The 21749-nt window shown below is 37.9% G+C and overlaps 1 protein-coding gene across 7 annotated transcripts; it reads left to right on the plus strand.

Moving 5' to 3' along the window:
- Positions 1-663: 663 nt before the first annotated feature.
- On the plus strand, positions 664-20919 carry mlxip (MLX interacting protein). Of its 7 annotated transcripts, none has more exons than XM_084728836.1 (17): positions 664-1309; positions 5760-5866; positions 7687-7772; positions 8068-8157; positions 8261-8302; positions 8646-8886; positions 9687-9779; positions 9956-10050; positions 11974-12565; positions 14042-14154; positions 14442-14562; positions 14648-14742; positions 14970-15077; positions 15231-15358; positions 15463-15586; positions 16291-16420; positions 19051-20919. In XM_084728836.1, exons 1-17 carry the CDS (start codon positions 987-989, stop codon positions 19176-19178), a joined length of 2616 nt encoding a protein of 871 aa, XP_084584962.1. In that variant the 5' UTR covers positions 664-986; the 3' UTR covers positions 19179-20919. The 7 variants fall into 7 exon arrangements, with proteins under 7 accessions (XP_084584962.1, XP_084584959.1, XP_084584963.1 ...); XM_084728833.1 differs by having other exon boundaries at positions 667-1309; positions 14648-14763; XM_084728837.1 differs by having other exon boundaries at positions 667-1309; positions 8715-8886; positions 14648-14763.
- Positions 20920-21749: the final 830 nt, after the last annotated feature.

Here is a 21749-nt window from a genome sequence, read left to right on the forward strand (position 1 = left end):
CACCTGGTATTAAAATGGGTTTTTGTATCCAGATATGTTATCCAGATTGTTGTGTGGATTGTGTGTATACCTGCTGATTGCATTCTGATCACATGCATTTACACCTGGCATTAACATGAGTTTTCCCTTTTCTGGATAATGTATACGGATACAGATCTTATGTTAATATAAGGTGTAAATGGGACATTAGGCATTAATCGTTTTGGAGCAATTTGAAGGCTAGATTATTTTGACACATATCAAGTATTATTATCAACATGATAATATTAAGCAGGTGAGGAATAACAGCACGTCACTCAAATTTAAATGAGAAATACATATGAAGAGCATAATATAATGTAAACTTTATTGATTTCACACTAGGGAAATAAGTCATTACAGTAGCTCAAGGATAGAAAGTACAGGTAGTGTGTGATAAATAGAATACAAATAAAATAGAATAAAATATAAGAGAAAAAAATATTTTTAAAAAATTGTCTTAAAAGCTATACACACAAAATATGGAGATAAAATGTAATTATTAAAATAAAATCACATTTAAAACGAATAAAATACATATCGAGTACAATTGTTTTCTCTAGAACCCGAAAAGTGTGTGCGACCTGTCGCTTCGGGTTATTTTGAGTCCTTCGGTGGGTGGGGCTCTGACTCAGACCAATCAGAAACGCTTTGACACAGGAACTTCCTGCTCTGGACGGTGGAGTCTCTGCAAGCTGTTTTTTGTCAGCTGGTCCCAGCGACTCTTACTTACGTCAACTATCTAACAAGACAACAACAAGTTAACTTGGGATATTAGATGCCAACAGAGAGCTTTAACATGAGTGAGCCGAGGACTTGGACTGTACGGCACCAAGTTGACAAACTTTAACCAACAACCTCAAACGCGTCTTCCAGCGCTGTTGGCAGTAGCCTCATGAAAGGGAGTTTTATTGTCCTAGCTTGCTGGCTAACATTAGCTATTCGTCTGGTGTGTTAACGTTACCGACATGGCTACTAAAGAGATGTCTTTACGGCAGAAATATCGTCACCCATCGGCGAGCATAAAGCAGGAGCAGGAGGACGACTCGGACGCTGAAGAGCCTCACCTGGGGCTGAGGAGATCCGACGGGCTGGAGTCTCAGATCATCCACAGCGGGCACTTCATGGTGTCTTCGCCCCACAGCGAACACCCTCCGAAGAAAGGCTACGACTTCGACACTGTCAACAAACAAACCTGTCAGACCTATCATTTTGGCAAGGCGAGCATGTCGCACCTCTCCATAGACGCCTCACTCACCAAACTTTTTGAGTGCATGACGCTTGCGTACAGGTGAGTCAAAACATCGGGACGTTCAGTTTCACTTAAGATCGTCACACAGTTCACATTGACGTCTTTTCAGTTCTGCACAGATCAGTAAAGTCATGCACACTTCTGTGAAATTGCTGTCACGAGTCATCTCCTCGTGTAACTTACTGCTTGACCATTCATTTGTAGTCTGCTTAGTGCCGAGGTGAAAGAAGCAACTCTTTACTTATGTAAGAGTATAGTATAAAAATACTCAAGTACTCACTCAAAATATTATCAGCAAAATAATCCGCAGAATTAATGGCTCCTGTGACCACAGAGTAAAATCACTCCATGACTAGTAAAGGTTCAGCATTCAGAATTATATATAAAGGTTTCTGTACCTTTATAAAGGTATAAAGGTACAGAATAATCTATAGAAGTAATAGCCCCTGTGACTGAGTAAAAGTTCCAGTACCACAGGGTAAAAATACTCCATGACTAGAAAAAGTTTAGCATTCAAAATTATATATAAAGGTTTCTGTACCTTTATACCTTTATAAATAATCTACAGAAGTAATAGCCTCTGTGACTAAGTAAAAGTTCCAGTACCACAGGGTAAAAATACTCCATGACTAGTAAAAGTTCAGAATAATATAAATAAAAGTACAGAAATATTACCAGCAAAATGTCACTAATCACGAGAAATAATGGACCATGTGACTGATTAAAAGTACCAATACCACAAAGTAAAATATTCCATAACAAGTAGGACTCCTGCATTCAGAATTCTACAAATAAAACTACAGAAATATTATCAGCAAAATGTAAATAATCCGTAGTGATAACAGCCCTGGTGACTGATGAAAAGTACCAAGACCACGGAGTAAAAATACTAAATGTTGAGTCATGATTTCAAAATTCTTTACATAAAATTACTGAAAAATTATCAGCAAAACGGAAATAATCTGCTGAAGTAATGGCTGCAGTGTTAGAGCTGCAATGAATAGTTGATCAACATTTTTCACCATTTTCTGACATTTTATGGCCCAACAACTAATTGATCAATTGAGAAAATGACCAACAGATTAATTGATAATGAACACAATCAGTAGTTGCAGCCTTAGACATTATCAGATTATTATTACTAATATCTTTTTGGTCCCAGTTACTGGAATGAAAGCATCTGAGAAGTATCATCTGATATACTGCTTTTTTGTAAGGTGTCCTAAGCCAAAAAGGTTGGCTCCTGCACACTGTCCAACTTGCAAAATGTCGTTTATTTGCGACTTTTCAGTACTAGACCTTCATCAGGCAAACACTGTTTGCCTTTTTCAATTTTTTGGTCTTCTCTCTCCAACGCACCTGTCTTTTTTAATAGATGTTTAATAGTAGTATTTCCTTTGTTTATAAGTTTTATTGTAAAATCTTATTCTAAAAGGTAACCAGCCAAGTAAATGCATTGTTGTAAAAAGAACACTATTTCTGAAATGTAGTTCATTAGATGCATAAAGCAGCAGAAAATGTAGTACAAGTACAAGCAACTCACATTTGTGCTTCAGAACAGTCCTTGAATAAATTTACTTGTTACTTTCCATCACTTGATTAGTTTAGGACATTATGAGCTCTGAGGACAGGGAATGAACTCAGACCACACTCGCAGTGCTCCTGAAAGAACGCTCTTTGTTTTAACTTGTGTTTGGAACAATTTAAACAGGCATCCAGGAACAAACAGTAATCTTTCAGTGCTATCGAGCCAAAATAAGCTGCCAGGGAGGAGTGTTTTAGCATGTCTTGCCAAAGTTGCCATGGGCTGTGCAAGTCTTCAATTGTATCAGACAGTTCTGACTTCATTCTTTCTTTTATGACAGATGTTTTTTTTGGTTTTTTTTGTTTTGTTTTGATAGTGCTGAACTGGAACACTGGGAAACACAGGCCCAGACTTCTTCAATCATATTTATATAAAATAGTCATAATGACATATGGATTACATAATGTTCTTGCTTAGTTGCGGTGGGTCAGGTGTTAGAGTTGGTGAGTCTGCCCCTTTCACTGCATGCATTTTGAGGAAACTTGAACAAAAAGTGTCAAAAATGCCAAATTAATATAATGCATGAGACAGTGATTGCCAGTTCTGTGTGAATTAGTTTTTATCATACTGGATATCAGCTGGCTCCACCACTGGTTGAAGGCAAGTAGTGAGAACATATATGTGACATCTGTCTCTATTGCTGTTTGCCAACTATTTTGAGAATTTTAGTCATGAGTCCAGACTTTTTTGGGGGGGAGAGAGAAAGAGAGAGAGCTGCCAGTCATTACAGATCATATTGCACATGCTCTTTAACATTTCTTAAGACTCTGGCTGCATGCGCTATTATCCAGTCTTAATTATTAAATCTGCAGGGTCCTCTAGAAATAATTGTTTTAAATATTCAGTTTAATGTGGGATATTGGCACTTGTCACGAATACTGACAAATGAGTCACCAAAGTCAGACCATTGCCATCTAATGTTTTTGTTAGTCTGACAGACAGAATAACAGCAACAGAATTTGTATTGTTTAGTGTGCAATAGTGTAAAATTGAAAGAAGCAAACAACCATATTTTGTACATAATAATTTACAAAAAATTAAATAAATAAAGGACAGGTTAAGTGTTTCTTACACACATCACCTGACATAGGTTTCTGCATCATGAACAATTACAGGTTCACTGTAGCGTCACCACCTAATATGACATCACTTTTTGTCTTTTTCTTCAAAGTATACCATCCTCCAGATTAAGTCCTTTAAATTAAAGGTGTAATTGATACGTTTACAGGCTTTAGACATCATAAAAGCAGGATATTTTTTAAGATAAAACCTAAAAGGTACAAATAAAAGTTGGATTGAAATTCAGTTGATGGTAACAAGATATTAATGCGCTCACATTACACATGGTTCTCTGTTCACAGCTGTAGTGTTACTGTTGTGCTGCTGGTGTAGAGCCAGCTGCTCAGAGGATTCCCTCTTGGCAAATGGCATCAACTCAGATTCATCGGGAAGCTTATTTTTAGAGCAGGAAAGCACCAGTACCAGTCACTGTTCTGCTGTTGTCATTAGAGGGCCATAACTCATAACAAGAACATTTGTGGATCTGCAGACCTTTCCCCTGTAAAACTGCCTTTTCTCTTTTCATTGTAGCTACTTATTGAAACAGCTTTTTCTACTCCCAAGGACACATACAGAAAGTAGGCACAAAGCAGGAAAGTAGACACAAAGTTGTACAAAATTATGAACCACGGCTACTGTCATGTCACTGTGCTGTAACCGTGAATTGCACATAGTCAGAGCAGTACACACAAATGTGTTCCTCTGATGTCACCTTGTTGTACATTTAGTAGTGCACTCAATGTGTGTTGCAGACCTGCCAACACTCCAGATATCCTGTTTTCTCCCATATTTAGTACCCTCTTATTATATTATTTTTTCTCCCTTAAATTGCATGGCCCTCAAATTGTATTATGAATAATCATCATACAGGGATCCATAAATTTTGTATGTTTGTCAATCTACACGCACAATCCACACACAACATACAATCCATCGTCACTGCAACTTGTCAACCCACAACCCAGTTCAGCCAGATAACTTAACCTTAGCTGTTGTCAAAATGTTTCACTTTATTTTGTCACCCCCATCAAAAACCTTCTGTATTTAAGTTTAAATGTTGGCAGGTATGGTGTGTTGTTTTCTCTCAGTTTATTTGACTCTTTTTTTTTTATTTGTCTCCATATCACTGTTGTAATTATCATTCTAACTTGTGCTTGACCTTGGCAAATTCCTGCTTGTTTGTTTTGCTTGCTTTATTTCTTGAAGTCTTTTCAGTACAGCGCCAGTGTTGGTCAAGGTTACCTGGACCTTTTTTCTTTTGACATTATTTCTGTCTTTTGTTTCGTTTCAAATTCATTTAAAATTTTTATTTTAATTTTACTCCAAGACACATTGTTCCAGAGCCTAGTGCAATGGCATTAGGAGTCAAATTTAAGTCAGTCAGTCGTCAGACATGTAACTCCTGTCGCCAAACGGTGCTGTCTTACCTTTTACTGAGTGATGAACTCTGGCTCAGTGTCACTGCAAGCAAAGCTTGGGGTCATTTTCAAGCATCACTATTAATACCAAAATAAGTGTTGTAAAATCACATGTTAAAAGATTCTGACAGAGACAAAATGCTGGTTTCACGATATTAAAGTTGAGCAGAATAGATTTACGATAAAACAAACTTTAACAAATCCAAAAAGTTACAGCGATGTGTTATTGTGGGGTAGAAATACAAACAACAATAAAGGCAACAGGCTTCATCTGCTGATAACACAATGGAGAAAAGTCTTTGAGAGTCTGAGTTATTGTTGAGGTACTGGGAATGTACTTTCAGAAGTTAAGCCTTCATATTTGTTACATAGAAAGTCATGTATCTCTTGAAAAATTATTTCACTGTTATTTTTCTTGTTTTTTCAGTGGTAAGTTGGTGTCTCCTAAATGGAAGAATTTCAAGGGTCTAAAACTGCTTTGGAGAGACAAGATCCGCCTCAACAACGCCATATGGAGGGCCTGGTATATGCAGTGTAAGAGATCCACACCATTTCTTTCATTTTTTATCCATAAATGGTAGGTTTTATTGTTTTAGTTTTGAGTTTAAAGGTCCAGTGTGCAACATTTATGATGATTTAGTGGCAGAGATAAAATATAATATTTGTAAATATGTTTCCATGATTGTATAATCACCTGAAAATAAGAATCATTGTGTTTTCACTGAACATTGACGTGCCCCACTCAGGAGATGACGGCATCAGCAGTGAACCCAAGCCAATTCAAGTTTGAGACGCCTGCCTTAAAGTGATAGAGAGATAAGATAACACAGAACATTTTTAATCCAGAAGGAAGTTCTTGTGTGATTCCTCCAAAATTACAGTAACATAAGAATAACAACAACAGAGCATCAAATATAAATATAAATATGAAGTGTATAAGGATGAAATGCAGTGCCTAATACACTAACAATACAAGTAAGATAAATTAAGTGCAAAAGTAAGCTAAACAGACAAAGTAGTAATGGCAGTTACACTGAAAGTAATATGAGTAATATATTGAGAGGTCATAAAGAGGTTATATTACGCCACATAACTAATGCAAAGATAGCACATGATAACGAACAGAATTGTACGTGATAATAGTGATAGCGAAAGTAATACTGCACAAGGTATTAAAACATGATACTAAATATGATAGAAAAAAATGTACATAAAGTCCATGATATTGAAAATATTGCACATGATAATGAACAAAATATAGCATACATACATACATACATACATACATACATACATACATACATACGTACATACATACATACATACATACATACATACATACATATGGGTCCTCTCCCATGGAGTTTGCCATGTTGCAGCCCCAGACAGGGTCTTTCAACTTATAAGCAAATTTCACACCCACCCTGGGTTCTCCTACAAGCTGGCAATGGTAGAATGAGACAACATGTTTGCAATGTGCAAACTAGATGCCACTATATTCTATACACAAGTTCTAAATTGAGGTGCTGCATGCATGAAGAAATTTGAATCTGATTTAAGAACCTATTGTCAAAAATAGTGTGGAGACTCCTTCATAAATATGATAGTATTTATATTGATATATCTACATTTTGGTGCATGTTGCCCATTTCAGGATCCAGGACGTCACCAGGCATTATTCTCCCCCCCAGTTTACATGTGTATGTTTATTACAACCCACATGTAACAGTACTTGCAACATTGTCCGCAAAAACAAGAACTATCACAGTATGGAACTGAGTTCTGTTTTTTTTTTTTTTAATATAATTTTTTCAAGATAAATATTGGCACAGTGTTTGCAACTTCCTGCAGTGCTAGTAACAGTTTGTTTACATGCCATGAGCAGTTTTGACAGTGACAAATAGCAACTCTCATTCATGTCTCAAAAATAAACACAAGCTGGGTCAGGCTTTTCATGAGCTATGAGCTGAGCTCTGACCTTTCACCTGAAACGGTTCATGTTGGTGTGCCCTGGTGAAGCTGTTGTCTGCATGTGTGATAAAGATCACAGGATTTCTTATAAAAGGAAAAGTAATAATCTACATTGTTTTGTGTTGTGTAATGATTAATATTCTGTGTAATTATTGATATTTGTTTGTGACACTTGCTGGGGGTCTTGATTATGACACAAAATAAACAACCAATCAGCAAGGCCTGGATGGTGAGGAAATTTGTGAGCTTAAAGAGTGCAAGTGTCACAAAAAGTTAAATGTCACTGTAACCACTTTCTGATCTTTATAGCATTAAGAAATATGTGCATAAGACGAGGAACCGTGTGTTACAATTGGGTGTAACTTTATTTTTTTTACCCCCAGATGTGGAGAAAAGGGATAATCCTGTTTGTCACTTTGTGACTCCCCTGGATGGAAGTATGGACTTGGACATTCATCGTCCTCCTGAGGTAAAACTTGGAAAAAAAAATGTCACTATGTGGTGTGAAAACAGCACACAGTGTTACTGAAATCCTCTGATGGACCATTCGGTCTCTTTCACATGTACTTGTCATTCATTTTTAAATTTCCCTTGTCACTTCCTTTCTTTGTGCTATGTGTGTTGTGGAATTTGTTGTGTTTCCCATCTCACTTTTTCCCTTTTTAATAGCAGTTTTTTCTGCACATGTAAGCAAAGACACATTTCTTCCTTTTGCATGCGAAGGGTGGACAATAAATATCTATTCTATTCTCTTTCCTCTGCAGGCTACTGGCACAGAGGGGAAATGCTGGAAAAGAAGAATTGAAATTGTCATAAGAGAATACCACAAGTGGAGAACATACTTTAAGAAAAGGGTACTGTATTGTTCAGTTTTATGGAAACACTTGGTATTTTGTAGATTTATCTATTTGATTGGTCATAAAACATTGATATTTATCTAATGTGGCTCTTGTATAGTTACAGAAGCACAAGGACGAGGACCTCTCAAGTTTGCTTAAGGTATGCAAAGCTGCATCATGCTCAACTCACCAAAGTGCTGTTAGTATCAACATGACATTACTATCAGCATCTTGTTAACCAGATGTTGATACTGATGGAATTAACCTATGCTAACCTGGTCACTTGCACATTATTTGTATACTTTCACTTTGCATCTTTGACTATGCAAACAATTGACTGCTTGCACCTAATGTAGCTTGTAACTTGCACAAAACACATATATATTTATATAAATAAGGTTAATTATTTTTTGAAGACAAAATCATCCCATGTTGGCTGAACTCACCACCGCATGCTTGGGTGTCATTAACTGGCTTGGTGGTTGCATTTTGAATATTCAAAGGGCCCAGAGGAGCAGTTATCGCTGTTTGGGGAAGTCTCTCCAGACATGCTCCGTGTCTCCTTTTATCAGGATGAAGAGACTGCAGCACGACGTATGCCTCGTAAGCATAATGAAACGCCTGCCCCTATGGAGATGGACCCCCTATTTGATATGGATGTTCTGATGTCTGAGTTTTCAGACACACTGTTCTCTACGTTGGCCTCACACCAGCACATAGCCTGGCCCAATCCAAGGGAGATTGGTGAGAAAATCATCAACTTTCTATTTTATGAAAGCAGTAGAGACATCATATATAGATTTTTAATATTTTCCTGTCACTCAATACTTGATTTGAAATCCATATGAAACAACATTTTGAGACTATCAGGCTTCTGTATTGTGATGTATTTCTGAGTGAAACAGGATAGGCAGACGGGACATAATGCTGGGAGGAATTTGAACATTGAGAGTTGGGCGATATAGCCACTAAAAGTTGATTAAAAGTCGAAAAAGAAAAGTTGTGATATTATTGGTTGAAAGTGGTTGATTGAAGCCTATATATGCACAAGTCATTTTGTTTCACAGGAAAATAACATCATTGGATTTTGTCATAAGAACAAAGAAATTGATTTTTTATTGTTTGTTTTTGTGGTTGTAAATAAGTGCACAATATGATGGCTAGGGCTGTCATAATTCACCAAATCCATGATTTGATTTGAAGTTAATGATTCAATTTGATTTTTCCATTTAAACATTTTTTAAGCACTGAGGCCTCTGTCATTGTTAAACTATCAAGTCATGTGTATGTGCAGATCAGCAGATCATTGGTTTTATGCCCTGACAACTGTTATTTGACATGCGTCAAATAGATATTTTTGTCTTTTTTTAGACAAATTCTAACTTTTCTCTTTTGTTCAGTCTATATTTTTCTATTATTATGTATTTCTATAATTATGTAGCGTCTGAATATGAGTGCTGCTTAGGACTGGATTTCAACAATATGTTATGTACCTGTCAAAATATTAGATGTCTTCCCTACCTCTGCCTCTTTACCTTCCACAGCTCATGCAGGGAACGCAGACATGATTCAACCAGGACTCATCCCCTTACAACCCAACCTAGACTTCATGGACTCCTTTGATCCGCTACAAGGTAGTCGCAAGGCGCCATCCATAGCTGCAGTAGCACTGCATACACACACTAATTTTGTACACTTTACAGTAATCAAGCGCACATGTTCTTGTAACTCTGCTATAGCAATTGGCTTAGCCTAACACAAAAAGTAGTGTGGTTTTACTAACCTCTAGCTAACATAGAGACTCTTGTTCCAGACTTATTTCACAGCCTCCGTCAGCCCACCTTCCCCTCTGTTTCCCCCACTGCATCATCTGTCACCCCTCTACCCAGCAGCAGCTCTCAGTCACAGGTAAACACCGACCCAAGGCACAGTCCCTAACACACACTACCATGATGAGAGTTTGTGCAAGGACTGTTATTTTTCCTAGATTTAGGACATTTAATTTTTTTAGTCAATTTATAAGGATTTCCACCACATCTTTTACCATATTTCTGTCTTAATATAGTTACACAAAAAATCTATGTAACATAATAATATTACTAAACTTTATTTGCATAGCACTTTTCATACATGACTTGCTGCTCAAACTGCTTAACATTAAATTTATATTCTTTCAAGAATCAAATGCTCTCTCAAAATATGGCTAAATATTTTGCCTGACTTTCATGCTTTCATCCGTCCTGAAGCTCCCCCAGAAGTAATTTATTTGGCCATATTTTGGTGAAAGTATGTTTCAGAGTTTATGTTGTGTCCATTAATACAGCTTTACTATACGTTCTTTTCTGACTGAAGAGCAGTAACTGTCAGTGAGCCCTGCCAAAGACATTTTTTGGCAGCATGTTAGTGTAGTCAAGGGCATTTTCATGGCCAGGTTTTTAAACAAGTTAAAATCTATTCCTCAATATATGGGAAGATATTGGAAATACCTAAAAAGGTGTGATGTAGCCAGTTGAAATTTTGGCAGTATCTTCTATTCTTCTTGTACATTTGTGCACCATAAAAACATCCTGACATCAATGTAAGTATATCCTTAAGACTAAAAAGATATGCATTGTTCATGACCCTGAACTGAGGAATACAAAGACATAAATGTAGCTACTCCTTCCCCTCTCATTCAAGTGTCACAATAAGAAAATTATTGTTTTCTTAAGAGCAAGTTGGTTGAAGTCAACTCTGAGCCGTCGCTAAAGTAAATTATTCATTAAAATTTAAGTGACTGATTAGTCCAGTGGTTCCCAAGCTTTTTCTGGCATGCTCCCTTTCAGAAGCTGAAAAAGGTTCACACACCACCCTCACCCCACATTCATTATCAGTCATTAACAATAATTGGAGAAACAACTGATTTAAAAAAAGGATTCAAATTGAATTTTAGTCAAATAAAAGTCAGTATAATAGCATCACCAAACACTTATTTGTTCATTTCCCCTACATCAATCATTTTCATTTAACTTAATATCATTCCATATGTCTCCCCTGGTCTTTTTGGGAACCACTGGATTAGTCTACTTCTGACATTGTCGTTGCTGACAAATGTATAAGCCATGTAGAGCATTTAGAATGTGTAGTGAGACTGCCTTTTTACTGTCATAATCTTAAAGGGATAGTTTGGATTATTTAGTATGCGGTTAGAAGCAGTGCTTATCGATAGTCAGCGTTATTACCTGTTGACATGCCCCCACTTAGGAGAAGTAGAGGGAAGTGCCAGCACAGAAGCTTAAGCAAGGTACTGCTGTGGACAGGGTCAGCAACAAAATGTATTTTATCCACCCAAAATGTCGCATGTAAAGATTCGGTTTAAGCGTATGCTATATTTGGAATATCTTTACCTAGCCATCAAATATCATTTTCAACAGGAAACCATTGTTTTGTAAGCTAAATATTCTTCTATACTGCTTCTATACTGGTGCGCCTCTCTGTTTCTTCTAACTGGAGGTGTTTCAAGTTCCATCCACTGTAGTTAATCCACTGATTGCTAATAAGTACCTCACAGAACCCTACATCAAGTAATCCAAGCTATCCTTTCAATATTCGAATGAATAATTAGTCCACTTCTGACATTGTCACTATTTACAAGTAGATAAACCACGTAAAGGGTATAGATGAGAAATGCAGTATGACTGTGTTTTTACTGTCATAATCTTAACCAACAAGAAAGAGAGAATTTACAGCTAATATGAAATTGTATGAAACTGTGTCTCTTCTCTATCATATTGCAGTAAAAGAAAGTACTAAAGTGTGTTTGTTCCCTTTTCCTTTGTCATCCGTTTCCAGGCCCAGTTAATGTCTCCCATGCAACTCACAACAAACCACATCTCCCCTCCTGGCCCCCTGCCCATCCCCTCTCCCATGGCCAGTCAAACCAGTCGAACTGGTGGCAGTGGTGGTGATGCCGCCTATGTACAAAACTACATGCCTCTGTTTCCTGGGCAGGTGGTGCAGAGTCATCAAGCAGTTGTTCCCTCAGTTTCTCAACCATTACCCCATGATCCTCTGGCACAGTGCCTCTCAGGTCAGGACATGACCTCAGCAGCACCGATAGTTCCCTCACCTCTGGACAACACCTCAGCACTTGGTGAAACTGTAACCCCCTCTGTGATTACACACACAGCCTCTTCTACTGTCACGCCCAGCAATGCAGCCACCACCTTCAGCCACGGCACAGAGTATAGCTCCATATCCACACAACCTCTACCTCCTCCATCTCAGCTCCAGCCCTTGGCTTCATTGCCTGCCACTTCTGTCCAGCACCCTCAGACTTTTGCCCTGCCTCGCCCCTTTCAGCCATCTAGTGCCAACAAGAACCGCCATGTGCAAAGGATTGCTCCTGCTAATACTCTCCCTTCCTCCCACCTCATCCTCGCAGGTCTGTTGTTGCTGATCTCAAGATCAAGATATTGTTTCTGCATTTGAAAAAATTGCACATTTAAAGGGCTAGTTTGGATTATTTAATGTGGGGTTGTTTGAGGTACTTATCAGTAGTCAGTTTATTACCTACAGTAGGTGCCAGTCAGCACGGCCCCATTTGGAAGAAGTAGAGAGGGGCACCAGAAGGTAAGCTAAGCATTGAGCTGCTGTAGACAGGGTCAGTAACAAAAGGTATTTTAGCCACTTACAAAAGGTCAAATTCAATATCAGCTTAAGTGTATGCTATATTTACAATATTTTCATCGCTTTACCTTGCCACCAAACAGCTTTTTCTGACAGGAAATTGCGGTTTTACAAGCCAAGTCATACTCTCCAAACCATCCTAATTCCATGGGTGAAATCAGTCATTTTACCTCAGTGAACACTGGAGTTGATGGTCTACTGCTGTCTTGATATGTTAGTTTGTTTGTGATATTGTGTTATTTTGGTCTCTGGACATTCCATTTACAACACGCAAATCATGCAACGCACAAACTGACTGAGGCCAGCAACTGCTGTGTTCTGCACAGTAAATTGCTGGTTGCCCCCATGGCGTTTGGTTGGTTCGGAGAGAGTGATATTTGGCATATATAACAGCAGTTTGCTGTCTGAAAAAACTGTCTGATGGCAAGGTCAAAAAAATTGTGAAAATAGTCTAAACACAGTGTACAAACTTGGGCTATCTACTATAGGTAATACACTGACAATTAATAAGTACCTTATACAGGCCCACACAAATAATCAGAACTACCCCTTTTAACATTGTCAATCTGATAGTAGAGCTGTGTCACTTCACCTTAATTACCACAAGATAGCGCTCAAGCGTTTCTGGCAAGCACAGAGGAAAACTGCTGGCAGATTTACAATGCAACTATGTTTGCGTCTGGATACATTTAGAAAATAATGTCTACAGCAAACAAATTCCATGTTTTTTTGTATTTTATTCAATCTGCAAAATAATCTTAACCAGTTCAACATGTTTTCCAGGACTGTTGGACCAAAAAACTGTTTAGGGCTTTTCACACAACATATTCATATCCCAGGGCTATCCTTAGGGCTTACAGCTCTCTTAGCCTGGGCTGAATTGCAGTGTGAAAAGCTGTTTAATATACTTACTACCTCTAATAAAGTGTTAACCTAATAAATATGTCTTAGAGAGAGAGAGAGAGAGAGAGAGAGATTGCAGTCAGCACCCCAACCTCTAAGCTCCCTGCTTTTTTTAACAGAAAAACTTATCCTAAGAAATTCACTTTCAAGATGATGATTTGTGCAAATTTTGACCTGAAAGCTGTTCAAATGGATGAGTTTATTTTCTGTATAAATGGAAGAGCCACTGAGGATAATGTAAAAAATGAGAAGTCATTTATGTATATTCATGTATGAACACGCATAAAACCAACATTGCATCCCTTAACATTAATGTTCACCGTTTCAGCCCCTTCACCATTCACCGTTTCAGCTAATGCTGTGATTGTCACACCAACACCTCTGAAAGCAGATGTGGTCCCTAATGCGGGAGTGGTCATCGCTCCTTCTCATCTTGGAGGGGTATGTTTTCAGCTCTGTCAGTGCCATCCTCACTCTTTCCTTTACTTCTTGCACCACAGTGAGTCTTGAAATTATTTGTCAGCAGAAACTTACAAAACTGCATTATTTATATTTCACTGTTCATTTTGTCCTAATGTGTGCAATTCATAAATGTGAGATTAAACTCATCTTAAAACTCAAGTGACTAATGGCACAGTTAAGAAAGATGTTTTATTGTCATGGTTCTCACTCCTCTCATTCACATCTTTTTAATTTATATTTGCATTGTCTAATTTTTCTCTCTGCAGGTATCACAGCCTCATGGATTTCATGTTGTGTCTCAAACACAGAAGTCTCCCCAGCCGATTGTCCCCAAAGAAAAGTCTTACTCTCCCAACCGCAAAAATCAGAAGGCCTCTTCTAGTGTTGGTAAGAGTTCACACTACCCAAAGCATAGCATTACTCCAAACCCACCACTTGTTACAAGTGTAACTTGCTTGTTTCTTCCCTCCAGTTCACAGTCAGTCAGGATCAGGTCAAGGATCACCACTTGGGTTAGATCAAGTTCCTAGTCCCCAGTCCCTGATCAGCAGCAGCAGTACACCTCTGGTAAAGAATGAACAAAATCAGGTTTGTCTTTGTGTGCGTTTGTTTCGTAACATAAATGGTGCCAAATTTTCCTTTAATATTTTTGAAAATATGAATTGACTGAACTCAGTGCTCCAGCAAATGTATAGCTCTGTTATTATCATCAGTAGTATGTCCCCTTTTCATTTGTAATATATGACACTCTTATTAAACCTCTGTGTAATCATTCCTCTGCTACTGTGTGACAGTGCCGGAGGACAACACATATATCCGCCGAGCAAAAGAGACGATCAAACATAAACAGTGGCTTTAAAACACTCTGCAACCTGGTTCCTACTCTGAAGTCACAATCAAATGTAAGTCTGTGTACCCCTGTGTCTCTGTAAAACAATAGTTTTAGAAAATCACATTTTTGGTCATGATTATGAACAGGAATTTGTTCCACATACCATGCTAAATATTTGATTTGCTTTATCCCTTTCTAACATTGACTGACTTTGTGCATTTAGATCACTAATGCAGTCACGTTGCAGAAGACAGTGGAGCACATTGGGAAGCTCCAGCAGGAGAGGCAGCAGATGCAGGAAGAGGTCAAGAGACTACGGGAGGAGATAGAGGGGCTAAACGCCTCCATAAGGTATATATCTCACCCCTCTTATGATATAAAAAAAAAGCTGCACAGACAATTAACACATTAACTCTCAATTGTTTTTTTTTCTTCTATCACTGCTTGACACACAGCATGTGTCAGGAACAGCTGCCCGCCACAGGGGTGCCCATCAGACGGCATCGCCAGGACCACATGCAAGAGAAGTTCAATGAATATGTTAAGAATCGCACTCTTCAGGACTGGAAGTTCTGGATTGTATCCTTTAATGAAAGAGCTAACACTGACTTACACTGTTTGCTGCTTAGTCATAACACAGAATACGATGTAAGCACTCTGCTTTGATCTGCAGCTCTTTTGTGTCTGAGTCTGTGAATTAGTCTGATCTGAACAGGGTGTCATATCCTGTGTCATGCACAGTAGAGGTAGACTTGAGAGAAGGGATATGTTACGCAACCTAACCATTTTAAAGTCTTTCTGTTGCACTACATAAAATAAATATAACCAAAAAGGACTCTGCAAATACAAATCTATCCCTAACTAAATGAAACAAAGTAGAAGTAAAACCTCAACTAAGTGACCCTACCTGGCCTAAAACCCAAAAAGCAATTATTTTTTTATTTAATGTAATTCATTAGATTACGATCAGCTGTGATAGAGGGAAGAGGTGGGACTGAGTCTTGCTGTCTTCAGCAAAGATGCCAGAAAAAAACTTATGTAGAATGACACATCATTAAGTCTATGACCTCATCTGAGACTTAGAAATGTTTTGTTGTGAGAATAGAATAGGCTGATTTATTGTGAGAATAGGTAATGGAAGCAACAGAATAAGCAATGTTGAGATTTGGACATTTAAAAGAGGTTGAGAAGAGCCCACGACAGGAGCTCAGACAGATGGTCAAGCAGAAGTGCATTTGTCTCACTCTGCAGTATAAGTGATCCTTGACCGTCTTCCATTCCAGTTCAGCATCATCATCAAGCCTCTCTTTGAGTCTTTCAATGGGATGGTGTCAACTACAAGCAGAGCAGAACTGTATCAGACCACACTGCAATGGCTCAATCATCACTGCTCCCTTCCAATGCTTAGACCCAGTAAGTAAAAGACTTTTTGGTAGACATCCAGCACAAACACACGGGCACAGACACCCAAAAGGTATTATATGTCACCAGACCTCCTACTTCATGGTTGCAATAGAAACAGAAAACATCATCATCACAGATCATTTGCAGCCCACAATGGACTGTGTTCCAGCTGCATGCCATCATGCGTAACTTCATGTCATGACTGCAAGTGAGTCAGATGTGTTTTTCACTCACACGTCTCTCACATTTTAATTTATGCACCCGTCTTCACTAGCTCTGTGCATCTCATATCCCAGCTGCATTTCACAGACAGAAGCACACCCTGGAGCATTTATTTACACTTCAGGTCCATTTTTTCAACAGTACGCATCTATTCTGAGGTTGATGCCCAATAGAAAGGTACTGAAAAAATATAATTATCTACATTTTGCAACCTAGGTGGAACAAAGTGGGCTCCTGAGCCAGAGTGCAGCTTACTCTAATTCTGTTCCCCATAGACGTTTCTTTTACCAGGGTCGCTGCAGGTCCTTAAAAAGTCAAATTCACAATTACCAATAAAGGCCTTAAAATGTATTAAACAGTCTTGTGATGGCCTTCAATGGTTTTAGATTCAGTTCAAGCACAAGAGTTGAATTTGAATGCCTTTATTACCCTGCAACAGTGTTTTTGTTTTTTGCTAAAAAAAAATGTATTTGGACAAATGTTCTCAAACACAACCAATTATTGTAATTTTTCCACACTTATAATTTTGAAATGACATGTATTTACCTGGACGAGTGTCTATATTTTTACATTTGATGTTTAGTTTTATTGCCAGATTTGCCTTAAATGTATTTAAAGTGTTACATTTGACTTGCAGATACATGTAGACATCCTAATTACTTAAGCCCGCAGCTGCAGAGCAAGGCGTGGGAATAAATTGGACGACTTCTGCCATGATTATTTATGGGAAAACTGTACATTTACTGCCACTAGACAACTTCACTACCAAACCTAAATACGTCTGCAAACGGCTGCGCTCAAAGCACACAGGTGTTGGCTAGTAGAGCACTCTCTTTTGTTCAGACACACACACACACACACACACACACACACACATACACACACATACATACACACACACACTGCCATGCTTATACCAGGATCATATACATCATGTTAATCTAAAAATATATCATGAATATTCACACATATTGAAAGAAAACTGCACAGGAAGTGCTTTGAATCACGTGGATAAGACAGACCCAGTATAGACAAATGCTTCAAGTACGGTATGATGTTTACTCTGTGGAGACGGGATAATTCAGTTTCTCAAGATTTTCTTCCTACTTTTTATCTGTCACTATCTCTGTTGCCTTCTATTTTGCTACCAAGCAACCATGACACAACTCCAACTTCAGATTCATGAGCAGAAACAGTGATGAGCTACTTTCCAATCATTTTTTTAACCTCCCACTTAGTGAAAATGCTATGCTTTTTTTCCGGTCTCAGTCTGACTTCAGCAATTGCACTTCGTGGATCTGATAATGTTAGGTGACGTCTAAAGATTTCTATCGTGTGGTCACAGTTTTAGCACCACACAGCTCAGCTTTAGGAGGCTCAGCCTATGTCGCTACAGAAGACTAAAGAAATCAAGAAGGTTATATTTTTACGTCTTTATTCCATGTCTAGTGGGGATGTCCCTTCAAATTTATTGATTTGGTTAACAATCCAAAGTGTGCTGTGGTCAAATCATCAGTTGTAAGACTGTTTGAAATCGCCCTCAGTCTGACATACAGGGCTCTTATGCATATTTAATGCAGCAGTCATGGAAAAAGTCCTGGCAAATTACAACTTTTGCCACAATGTAGAGAAGTTTAGATGGATTTTTCCTTCCCAATACTGATTACATCACCTGAACTTTGCATATCAGCTGAGTACTGATCCGATACTAGCATATTAAATAAAGAAATATGTAAAAAAAAAAAAAATGTCAATGCTTCACACTGCTAATCCTGTGTGGGTGTGATATGATTGTTATTGTTATATTGCCTGGCTCAAGTAGAAAAATAATGGTGTACAGGATGCTGCAGAGAAGTGGCAGGGTCCCATTTCTGTTTTGAGGCATTGAAGTGCATTGACTCATTTACTCATCACAGAGTTATAGATACCTGCACACCAGTTCAGCTGGGCTAGGAAGCCACAAAAAAGTCCACAGACTGAGAAAATGCAAATAGTCTTATTTAATTAAGACATGGGTGTTCAAACAAAAGGTGCTTACAGTGCAAAATAAAATATTTTTGCATTAATCTCAGCCTGTGGCTTTCCAGCCCAGCTGAACTGGTGTGTAAGTATCTCTTCTGCCATCCTTTCAAGTTTGCTTCCAGTACTGACGCACCCAAGATGAATTTATTTTGATGCCCCAAGTACGTGCAGTTTCCCAGCACCTTGATGATTTTCCATTGCACATTTACACTTTCATGAAATATATTGTTTTTGTCTTTTTTTTTTACAGCAGAATCCAGCCCTTGCCTGTAACCTAGTCATTACAAATAGCTTAGCTGTAGTATTGACCAAAGTCTGTAAGGAAGCAATACTGTAGCTTCAAAATGTTTTACAGTCATGTTATGGTTAGTAAATTGTGGCTTATTGTTTTTCAGTGGTGCTGAGTACCCTTTGCCAGCTGAGCACGAGCACGTCCATTCTTAGTGATCCATCCCTGCTGCCTGAAGAAGCCATGCAGGCTGTCACACACACAGATGGTTTGCCTGGTACTCAGAGGAGGTGAGGTGACCCAAAAGCCACCTGAACCTCTTAACAGCAATCATCAAAATGACATATCACTAGTTTACCTTATAGCCATTCAGCAAGGTCACCTCGTCTTCCACAGTTGGACAACTTCCCTGAAAAATAAATGAAAAATGAAAGCGAGACCTGGCTCACTTCTACTCTGTATGGACAATGGTCATAAATTTGTTCCGTTATAAATTGATTCTTGGGAATGATGCACACAGGGAGCCCCACCTTTGATGTCACATTTATAACAATTGTGCAAAAAGAGCTTTTATTGTATTATATTTGAATGAAAGCAACTACTACTGCCTTCACCTACTTTAGGTGAAGATCCTCTAAATGCTTTAATGAAAGGTGGTACTTGTGGTTTGCTTTTTTAAACATTAGATATTTAAGTTGAAATCACTTTTACAATGTAAAAACACAACATTGTGTTAAAAAGGGAAATATTGTTTGATTGTCCTCTCTTTAGATGTATAAAGTGTATGAATATGATGCTTTTTCCACAAGGAGATGAGATGAATATGTTTTTTTAGGACTAGCTGGGAGTGTAGTAGGTGTTTTTTTGAGTTTCCGTAACCTCCCAGGAAGGCTTCACACCAGAATGCAGGGCATCGTCTGAAACATGGTCAAGTTAACCACTCGTGGGCTGGTCAATGCATAATTAGTACAAGACAGTAGAGTGCTTTATCATCTTATTCATCCCTCATTTACTCAGGTGAATGTTATTTTGCCAGTAAACAATGGTGGTTTTCTTAGTGTTTTTTTTGTCCATGCAGAACGTCTTCCTTCATGCTTTGCTGGCTGTGCCCATTTCCATTGACTTCAACTGTAAATCATGCAAGAAAGCAGTCCTCTTCGATACACTATGTTACACACATGGGTGTCTATTGGGCAGGTTTCTACCTGGCAAGTCACAGAAAAATGAAGCAATATTACTCCACAGCCCTCATAGGGAGCGTAACTGAAATATCAGTACAGATCATACTACATTCACATGTACAGTGTTAGCTGAATACACAGTAGCTGTAGGGGTCTGTTTTTTTGTTGGTCACTCAGGGCTTTTCCATTCAGCTATGAACAAATCCGAGTCAGGATCCTTCTCAGCAGGACGAGATGTTGTTTGTAAGGATGCAGGTTAGGTCACAAGGTTTGATATACAGATGGGTTTTTTTCTGCTTTTAGTTACACTAAACTATAACGTATGTTGATGACAGCCATGGGAAAGAATAGTCTACCACGTTAAAAGACACGGCTCACAGAAACAGACCAAAAGCCATATCATAGTAGTTCAACCTGTCCATTAAGTTAATTTTTTGTGTTACTCATGTCACATTTGACAGAGCACTCTGTCGACTCCCTGAGAATCAGAACTTATTCAGATTCAGTCACCATGTCTGACATATGTCAGCCTTAAGGTCAAAAAACTGGTGATCTCTTTTTCTTATTTTATTTGTGGTTCAGCACTCCTCAGGCAGACATTGATTTATGACTTGTGTTTATATTTGCTTTTCTGCAGAACAACTGAGTTTACTGAGTTTTACGATAGCAAAAGGCACCACTGATAGTTCTTATTTGATGAATGTGCAGCTTTTTGTGTGCAGTCTGTTATTTTAGATTGCAGATGTGTTATAATGAGAAATTTTACTTTTCTACAAGATAGAAATAATTTACCTGTCAGCAGTAATCAGAATTCAGCAGTGTATAGTTGTGTAGTCTATTTACAGTGAAGCAAAGCTCAAAGACCTATTTATGAGTCAAAAATATTGTATTAGAACTCTTAACAAAATGAAAATGCACCCCTAAATGGAGCTATTGTTGTCATAATTGTGAATTAAAATGTTTTTCTTTTTGTTTTTCCCCCTTCAAACAGACAGCAAAAATGATTTAACTAATAACAGAACAGACCCGATGTTCCACTGCAGCTTGGTATTTGTGTGGTGATGTTATTGTTCTTCTTTCTCTCATCTTATATTAAAGTGTTATACAAGGTTGAATTTCCAACTTCTGTTTGCTGTTTCTGTGACGGGGTTTTGTACCAGATCATATCATTGCAGATTGGATCTGCCCAAGTTGGTTCTCCCCAAATTTAGTGTTGTATTTCATTTGTTTTAAGAAGTAAAGATATTTTCTTATGCTACATCTGGGTGTGTTTTGTTCTCTTCCATAGTTCCCAAATGTGTTCTTGCAACAAGTTTTAAGGTGCCTTAAATGACTTGGAAACACAATAAAAGCAATACAAAATAAAAATCTTGACTTCTTATTTTCAATAAATATCACTTTGCTTTAATAAATATTACTTCATCATCAGATACTGATAATAAATAACTCCCATAAGTTTACTTTCTCATCCACACTGTATAAAACTGGATTGCAAAAATTGTTTTTTCAATAATTTAAAACTTTGTAAAATAAATAAATACATTTTTTTTTGTTGAGAAAACTCAATTTCAAGGCAACTGCTCTCACTTGATTTTTGAGCTTTGAATAATCAGACTATTAAGTTTTGTAAACTAAACAAACTAAACTAAAAGAAGTTTTGTAATCTTAAAATTATATTTTATAA

Source organism: Lutjanus erythropterus, chromosome 10, assembly GCF_056507025.1.
Source record: "Lutjanus erythropterus isolate fLutEry1 chromosome 10, fLutEry1.hap2, whole genome shotgun sequence".
Classification (NCBI taxonomy): Eukaryota; Metazoa; Chordata; class Actinopteri; order Lutjaniformes; family Lutjanidae; genus Lutjanus; species Lutjanus erythropterus.